This window comes from Heptranchias perlo, chromosome 6, assembly GCF_035084215.1.
Source record: "Heptranchias perlo isolate sHepPer1 chromosome 6, sHepPer1.hap1, whole genome shotgun sequence".
NCBI lineage: Eukaryota > Metazoa > Chordata > Chondrichthyes > Hexanchiformes > Hexanchidae > Heptranchias > Heptranchias perlo.
The window spans coordinates 110,284,577-110,294,257 of NC_090330.1; the positions used below are offsets into that span (position 1 = coordinate 110,284,577).

Genomic DNA, 9,681 nt, shown 5'->3' on the forward strand with positions numbered 1-9,681 from the left:
TTTATGTTCCTCACAAGTCTCCTCCCACCCATCTTCATCTCACCCTATCAGCATATCCTTCTATTCCTTTCTCCCTCATGTACTTATCTAGCTTCCCCTTAAATACATCTATGCTATTTGCCTCTACTACTTCTTGTGGTAGCATGTGCCACACTCTCACCACTCTGAAGTTTCTCCTGAATTCCTTATTTGATTTATTAGTGACTATCTTATATTGATGGCTTCTAGTTTTGAACTGGAAACCCCTTCTCTACGTCTACCCTAGCAAACCCCTTCATAATTGTAAAGACCTCTATCAATGGACTCCAAATATTTTTTTCCTCCTGAATTTTTCTACTCTCAAGACATTAAGTCTTGCCAGGTGCCGTTTTACAGGCACAGAATCTCACCCAAGCAACTATTCTTCATGCACAATCCCACATAGACTTGGTTCATTCTAACCCGGGAGTGGCCGTGAGTCGGGAAGCATCAAGTTTAGGGGCAAGCTGGACCTGCCTGATCATCCAAAGCAAAGTCTTGGGCCCTTGAATTTCCACGGGGTCCCCGTAACTTTGGTGGCACCCCCTGGAGAAACAGAGTAAACGCCCAGTTTTTAATGCTGTTTCTCTGCTGGAGTAAATTCACGGTGTAACTTTCCAATGGCTCCCCACAGTTGTTGGGCTGTCTTAATTGCTTTTTATTTTAGATCATTTCTGGGTTTTGACAATTCAGGTTCAACCAGCGGCAAAATACTTACAGAAATCTAACGTCCATGGGGCAATTCTCTGAACTTGGGATCCAGGTGTAAGTGCTGTGATTGTTTTTATCCACAGTGTTTGAATGAGTAATTGCACTTCCCTGAATGTTGAAGCACTGCAGTAATGTAATGCAAGAAGTTAATACATAGAATTTGCAGCACAGAAACAGGCCATTCGGCCCAACTAGTCAATGCCAGTGTTGATGCTCCACGTGAGCCTCCTCCCACATAGACTCCATCTCACCCTATCAGCATATCCTTCTATTCCTTTCTCCCTCATGTGTTTAGCATAGATGTATTTAAGGGGATGCTAGATATTCATCTCAACCACTCCTTGTGTTAGCGAGTTCCACATTCTCACCACTCTCTGGGTAAAGAAGTTTCTCCTGAGTTCCTTATTGGATTTATTGGTGACTGTCTTATATTTATGGCCTCTAGTTTTGGACTCCCCCACAAGTGGAAACATCTCTACGTCTACCCTATCAAGCCTTACATAATTTTAAAAGATCTCCTCTCAGCCTTCTCTTTTCTAGAGAAAAGGGTGTAAGGATAAACCCAGCAACTACAGGCCAGTCAGTTTAACATCGGTGGTGGGGAAACTTTTAGAAACGATAATCTGGGACAGAATTAGCAGTCATTTGGACAAGTGAGGATTGATTAGGGAAAGCCAGCATGGATTTGTTAAAGGCAAATCGTATTTAACTAACTTGAGAGTTTTTTGATGAGGTAACAGAGAGGGTTGATGAGGGCAATGCGGTTGATGTGGTGTATATGGACTTTCAAAAGGTTTTTGATAAAATGCCACAAAATAGGCTGGTCATCAAGATTGAAGCCCATGGAATAAAGGGGGCAGTAGCAGCATGGATACAAAATTGGCTAAGTGACAGAAAACAGAGTAGTGGTGAACGATTGTTTTTCGGACCGGAGGGAGGTGTACAGTGGTGTTCCCCAGGGGTCGGTACTAGGACCACTGCTTTTTTGGGTGTACAGGGCACAATTTCAAAATTTGCAGATGACACAAAACTTGGAAGGGTAGTAAACAGTGAGGAGGATAGTGATAGACTTCAGGAGGACATAGACAGGCTGGTGGCATGGGCGGACACGTGGCAGATGAAATTTAACGCAGAAAAATACAAAGTGATACGTTTCGGTAGGAAGAACTAGGAGAGGCAATATAAACTAGAGGGCACAATTCTAAAGTGGGTGCAGGAATAGAGAGATCTGGGGGTATATGTGTACAAATCGCTGAAAATGGCAGGGCAGGTTGAGAAAGCGGTTTAAAAAAAAGCATACGGGATCCTGGGCTTTATAAATAGAGGCATAGAGTACAAAATAAAGGAAGTCATGATGAACCTTTATAAAACACTGGTTCAACCACAACCAATTCTGGGCACTGCACTTTAGGAAAAATGTGAAGGCCTTAGAAAGGGTGCAGAAAAGATTTACTAGAATGATTCCAGGGATGAGGGACTTTAGTTACGTGGATAGACTGGAGAAGCTGGGGTTGTTCTCCTTGGAACAGAGACGGTTGTGAGGAGATTTGATAGAGGTATTCAAAATCATGAAGGGTCTAGAAAGAGTAGATAGAGAGAAACTATTCCCATTGGCGGTAGGGTCAAGAACCGGAGGACATAGATTTAAGGTGATTGGCAAAAGAACCAAAGATCACGAGGAAAAACTTTTTTTTTTTTAAAAACGCAGTGATTGGTTAGGATCTGGAGTGCACTGCCCAAGGGGGTGGTGGAGGCAGATTTAATCATGGCCTTCAAAAGGGAACTGGATAAGTACTTGAAAGGAAAAATATGGGGATAGGGCAGGGGAATGGTAGTAGCTGGATTACTCTTGCATAGAGCCGGCACAGACTTGATGGGCCAAATGGCCTCCTTCCCTGCTGTAACCATTTTATGATTCTATAAAAGAGCCTCAGCCTGTTCAATCTTTCCTGATAGTTAGTCAGTGTGGACCTTTCTTGGTCTGGGTTAATTTTGCTCTTGTATCCTGGATCACTCATGGACTACTCCCCATACCTTGAGTGCCTCCAGATCTAGGTAACACACCTAGGAATTAAAGAGAGAAAATCCTGATAGTTGATTGCCTCTAGCTGCTTGTAGTGTGGCCTCTCTATACAATATTAAATAAAAGAAGATCATTTTTTGGTGTCTCATGGTCTAAAATAGTAAACCACAGTTTATTTTTCTTGAATTCTCTTTTAAAAATATTTGTTTAAGTTTCAGCAAGGAATTAGCCTTACAAGATTATAATAAGAGGAAGGCTATTCTTTTCTCTTTTTAAATAAATGTACATAATATATATTTCAAGTAGTCTCCATGGCAATAATTTTACTTGAGCAGAAATGGAATATATTTCTAATACAGGAGGTGTTAATAGCACCAACATTTAATTATTTCATTCTAATCCCGAACCAAAGCATGGCAGTGGGATTAGTTTTGTATTGCTCCAGAAGAGAGCCGGCATAGATACATACAATGGGCTGAATGGCCTCCTCCTATCTGTAAACTATAGTTGGTTATCCCTTCCATGGGATCTCTCTGGACTTTGAGTCATTGTATCTTCAGGTCTCATTTTAAATGTAAAAAAACATTAAGTGAATTTAACAGTGGACGGATTTTCATCCCAATGATTTCAATGGAATGAATAATAAAATCAGGCGGGTTCTACCAGCGCCTCCGAGTCAGAAGGTTCAGGGTTCAATCCGGATCGCCAGACTGCCCCAGGGAGTGAAGACCGGAGCTCTGGCTGGGTTGACGTCCAGCAGAACTCCTGCGTGCGGTGGCTGCGGTTCCCCCCCCCCAACCCCGCTCATCGAATGGGTTGCGGGAGTCGATAAAATCCTCCCCCGGATAGGACCAACCCCTCCCCCCCCCCGCTATCGGCTGACGTAAAGATGGTTACGGCCACGGAAGGAGCGTTCACACTGCGGCCTGTTAATGGGCCTGCAAATCCGCCCACTACGTCACATTGTTCTCCAAGGGACGATATGAAAGCAACAACCTTCCAAACTACACGTAATTACAGACAGGCTCCTACCGATATGGTTTTCGTATTTTCTGGTGGGTTTGTCCATGTACCAACTGTAGTGGTGCCATTAGGTGTCCGTGCTTGCAGTAGGACACCTTTGTAAGTTGGACCCATTATTTTCACTGTAAAAGGAACAGGAGATTTTTGGTATAAGTACTTTTTTAAAAAAAAACTACTGGTGGCACATCAAATCTGTAGGGAATTAATTGCTTTGCTGGAAAATATTCATCGAGAAAACATTAATCGAAGAGATTAACGGGCAGAGGAACTAGAGACAGCAAACACCCACATACCAACTGCCTGCATTCATATACTCAAGGAGCACTGTGCACAGTTCTGGTCTCCAGATTATAAAAAGGATATAGAGGCACTGGAGAAGGTGCAAAAAAGATTCACAAGGATGAAACCAGAACAGGCTGGGACTCTTTTCTCTAGAAAAGTGAAGGCTGAGGGGTGACCTGATAGAGGTCTTTAAGATTATGAAAGGGTTCGATAGGGTAGACGTAGAGAAGATGTTTCCATTTGTGGGGGAGACCAGAACTAGAGGGCCATAAATATAAGATAGTCACTAATAAATCCAATAGGGAATTCAGGAGAAATTTCTTTACTCAGAGAATGGTGAGAATGTGGAACTCACTACCACAAGGAGTAGTTGAGGTGAATAGTGTAGATGCATTTAAGGGGAAGCTGGATAAACACATGAGGGAGAAAGGAATAGAAGGATATGCTGATAGGGTGAGATGAAGTAGGGAGGGAGGAGGCTCCTGTGGAGCATAAACACCAGCATGGACCTGTTGGGCCGAATGGCCTGTTTCTGTGCTGTACATTCCATGTAATAAAGTATCCCTTACATCAGAAAGATATTTCAGGATGCATCACAAGAAAATCGAAAAGAAAGTGGACAGAGGGAAAGAAGGGTAGGTAGATGAAATTGGGGGGAAGCAAGAGGAGGTGAAGAAAACAATCAAGACTTGGGAAGGCAGGAAGGGAGGAGGCAAGACTTGGAGTTTTAGGAAGGACGATCGAGCATGAGGTATGATGGCTGAAAAGAGCCAATGGTGAACTAGAGAGAACGGGGAACAAGGAATAGACCAGTGTCTGAGCAGCAATGGGTGTGGGCAGGGAAGGTCGCTGAGGTAAGGTGCGGTCACAGAAGCATTTGGGGGGTAACTTTCAACCTCAGCGGGGGGATAAAACTGCCGGTATTGGACCAGCCCCCCATTCTGTAGAGCGGGCCGGGTGGGAAGGCTTGGCTATCTGACCCTTGAACCTGGATAACTTAGTCCTCATTGAGTTTACACTTATTTGATGATTTGTCCCATTTGACTTTGAAAGGCTGCCAAGTAAATTCTAAATCAGAACACCAAAGATCTGAAACTTGAAATGTCTGGGAATTAATGGGAACAGGAATTAAACTTTATATGCGGCTCTATGCTACAAACAAGCGTAGCTAGAAGGACAAAATATTGAGCGCCCTGCTGTGTTAGAGATTGTTACCCAAACTAAACATGAAGCTGTCTGGGCGATAACAAAATCACCAACTCGTTGAAATGCTGTCCAGAAGCAGACTGATTCCTACACAGTGTCAGGTAGCAAATTCCTGACCTCACCTCGGCCTTGAAAAGAGACGGAGGGAAAAGTCGCATGACGCACCAAACCCAAGTCTTTCAGGAGTTTGTCAAGTTATAGAAGGGGCAACTGGGGGTGTAGGAATGGGGAGGAAAAAAGGCCTGGAAATTGGGAAGAAATTAGAGGGATCCTTTCAGTTTCAAAAATGAAAAAAGTGATCAATCAATTTAGATACATCTAAAATCAGCGGAAATTGTGTTTTTTTTTTAAAAAGGACCAATGTTTAATTAACTGGGAGGTGCAATTTATAGAAATCTAATTTGCAGTTAAAAATCAGAGTCCTGAAGGAGCCAACTACAACCCTTCAACTCCATCCACAGGTCAACACGGGAAAAAAACCACCTCAGGGCAGAACTACAGGGGGAAATCAGATAGACAATACACCCCAAATGGGAAACGGCACTTCACAGCACCGAGTCACAGGTGGCCGGGGCATTGGCTGACCAGAGAATCAAGTGTGAAAGTGGGTGTGGCTGTTCCTCATTTCAATGGCTGAAAAATGAGAAGTGTTACAGATCAGGCACAGTGAGCTCACGGCCAACTCTCCAATCATTAAATGCAAAACATCACAAGGTAAAAACTGTTGAGAATACTGACAAAAAGTTTTCCCAGCCATGATAAGCATGTGGTTAGCATAAACCATTCCATTACAGCCCCTTTACCCTGGGACAGCTGAGAGTTTGAGATACAGTCCAAACACAAAGCAACATTTTACACTTGAATAGCCTGTATCAAGTCAAGATCACAGAACGATTCAGCGCAGGACGCCATTCGGCCCATTGTGCCTTTGCTGGCTTTTGAAAGAGCTTCCAATGAGTCCCACTCCCCTGCTCTTTCCCCACAGCCCTGCAAATTCCACCCCCCTCAAGTATTTATCCAATTCCCTTTTGAAAGTTATTATTGAATCTGCTTCCACCGCCCTTTCAGGCAGTGAATTCCAGATCAGAACAACTCACTGTGTAAAAAAAATTCCCCTCATCTCCCCCTCCCAGTATTTGCCCCACCCACTCCCAACCAGTGTGGGAGCTGCAGCACCTCCTCTAGAGGGAAGGCAGAACCACAGCCCACCAACCGGCCCCCAGCACACCAACCGGCCCCAGCAACCGGCCCCCAGCACACCAACCGATCCCAGTACACCAACCGATCCCAGCACACCAACCGATCCCAGCACACCAACCGATCCCAGCACACCAACCGATCCCAGCACACCAACTGGCCCCCAGCACACCAACTGGCCCCCAGCAGCCAGCCCCCAGCACACGAACCGATCCCAGCACACCAACCGATCCCAGCAACCAGCCCCCAGCACACCAACTGGCCCCCAGCACACCAACCGATCCCAGCAACCAGCCCCCAGCACACCAACTGGCCCCCAGCACACCAAACGATCCCAGCAGCCAGCCCCCAGCACACAAACCGATCCCAGCACACCAATCGATCCCAGCAGCCAGCCCCCAGCACACAAACCGATCCCAGCACACCAATCGATCCCAGCACACCAATCGATCCCAGCACACAAACCGATCCCAGCACACAAACCGATCCCAGCACACAAACCGATCCCAGCACACAAACCGATCCCAGCACACAAACCGATCCCAGCAGCCAGCCCCCAGCACACAAACCGATCCCAGCACACCAATCGATCCCAGCAGCCAGCCCCCAGCACACAAACCGATCCCAGCAGCCAGCCCCCAGCACACAAACCGATCCCAGCACACCAATCGATCCCAGCAGCCAGCCCCCAGCACACAAACCGATCCCAGCAGCCAGCCCCCAGCACACAAACCGATCCCAGCACACCAACCGACCCCAGCAGCCAGCCCCCAGCACACCAACCGATCCCAGCAGCCAGCCCCCAGCACACCAACCGATCCCAGCAGCCAGCCCCAGCACACCAACCGATCCCAGCAGCCAGCCCCCAGCACACCAACTGATCCCAGCAGCCAGCCCCCAGCACACCAACTGATCCCAGTACACCGACCCCAGCCCACTAACTGATCCCAGTACACCGACCCCAGCCCACTAACCAGCCCAGTAACCGACCCCAGCCCACTAACCAGCCCAGTAACCGACCCCAGCCCACTAACCAGCCCAGTAACCGACCCCAGCCCACTAACCAGCCCAGTAACCGACCCCAGCCCACTAACCAGCCCAGCAACCGACCCCAGCCCACTAACCAGCCCAGCAACCGACCCCAGCCCACTAACCAGCCCAGCAACCGACCCCAGCCCACTAACCAGCCCAGCAACCGACCCCAGCCCACTAACCAGCCCAGCAACCGACCCCAGCCCACTAACCAGCCCAGCAACCGACCCCAGCCCACTAACCAGCCCAGCAACCGACCCCAGCCCACTAACCAGCCCAGCAACCGACCCCAGCCCACTAACCAGCCCAGCAACCGACCCCAGCCCACTAACCAGCCCAGCAACCGACCCCAGCCCACTAACCAGCCCAGCAACCGACCCCAGCCCACTAACCAGCCCCAATCCTACCTTGTACCGAGCCGCTGGTGCTTTTGATATAGAAGGAGTGCGGGGACGCCGTGTTCTGGGGGCTCACGCCCCTGTGTCTGGGCATCAAACTCCCGCAGACTCCCAGCGGAGCCCCGTTGGGAAGGGAGGAGCCGGCGGACCAGCACAGGGCGATCAGCCCGAGGAGGGCGAGGGGCAGCTGCGGGACCTCCATCACTCGGCTCCGATCTGCGGCGCTCCCGGGCTGCAGCCGCTCTTATAGCGGGCTCCCGGCGGGGGAATGTCCCGGTCCCGCCCCACCCTCAACACCAACTCCCCCGGGACAGAGGATCCGACTCCGCTCCGGAACTCAACTCACATTTTAACTCTTTCAGGTGCAACTTGCTCTTGTGCCGCGCCCCCCAATATCTCACAGAGCTTCACCCCCAATAACACAGAGCTTCACCCCCAATATCTCACAGGGCTTCACCCCCAATATCTCACAGGGCTTCACCCCCAATAACTCACAGAGCTTCACCCCCAATATCTCACAGAGCTTCACCCCCAATATCTCACAGAGCTTCACCCCCAATAACACAGAGCTTCACCCCCAATATCTCACAGGGCTTCACCCCCAATAACTCACAGAGCTTCACCCCCAATATCTCACAGAGCTTCACCCCCAATATCTCACAGAGCTTCACCCCCAATAACTCACAGAGCTTCACCCCCAATATCTCACAGAGCTTCACCCCCAATAACACAGAGCTTCACCCCCAATAACTCACAGAGCTTCACCCCAATAACTCACAGAGCTTCACCCCAATAACTCACAGGGCTTCACCCCAATAACTCACAGAGCTTCACCCCCAATAACTCACAGAGCTTCACCCCCACTTCACCCCCAATAACTCACCGGGCTTCACCCCCAATATCTCACAGAGCTTCACCCCCAATATCTCACAGAGCTTCACCCCCAATAACACAGAGCTTCACCCCCAATAACACAGAGCTTCACCCCCAATAACTCACAGAGCTTCACCCCAATAACTCACAGAGCTTCACCCCCAATAACTCACCGGGCTTCACCCCCAATATCTCACAGAGCTTCACCCCAATAACTCACAGGGCTTCACCCCCAATTAGTCACCCCTTTAAATACAAACTCCCCCCCCAAAAAATAAACCAAGAGCTCTGACTCTCTGCTAAATGGGTTGGGGGGGGATTGGCCTCCGCCAGTGAAGGGAAAGGGAATTCGAGCCAATCACCAACCAGGTCTACACCACACCCGATTTTCCTTTGGTGTAAAATGGGCTGGCGATTGGCTACAAACCCCGGGGGGGGGCAGAGAGGGAGATTGAGGGGGCTACACACCCAGAGAGGGAGGGAGGGGGGGGCTACACACCTGGACAGAGAGAGAAAGGGGGGCTACACACCGAGAGAGAGGGGGGGGGGGCTACACACCGAGAGAGAGGGGGGGGGGGCTACACACCGAGAGAGAGGGGGGGGGGGGCTACACACCGAGAGAGAGGGGGGGGGGGGCTACACACCGAGAGAGAGGGGGGGGGGGGCTACACACCGAGAGAGAGGGGGGGGGGCTACACACCGAGAGAGAGGGGGGGGGCTACAAACCCAGAGAGAGAGAGAGAGAGGGGGGGGGCTACAAACCCAGAGAGAGAGAGAGGGGGGGCTACACACCGAGAGAGAGAGAGACGGGGGGGGGGGCTACACACCGAGAGAGAGGGGGGGGGCTACAAACCCAGAGAGAGAGAGAGAGACGGGGGGGGGGCTACACACCGAGAGAGAGAGGGGGGGCTACACACC

The 9,681-nt window shown here is 49.5% G+C and overlaps 1 protein-coding gene across 1 annotated transcript; it reads right to left on the bottom strand.

Annotated features, from left to right (window-relative positions):
- Positions 1 to 716: 716 nt before the first annotated feature.
- LOC137323152 (ferric-chelate reductase 1-like) lies at positions 717 to 8,194 on the bottom strand. Its single transcript, XM_067986631.1, has 3 exons — positions 7,900 to 8,194; positions 3,785 to 3,897; positions 717 to 852 (listed from the first exon to the last, which is right to left on the bottom strand). The coding sequence occupies exons 1-3, from the start codon at positions 8,090 to 8,092 to the stop codon at positions 733 to 735; spliced, it is 426 nt and encodes a 141-aa protein (XP_067842732.1). The 5' UTR covers positions 8,093 to 8,194; the 3' UTR covers positions 717 to 732.
- Positions 8,195 to 9,681: the final 1,487 nt, after the last annotated feature.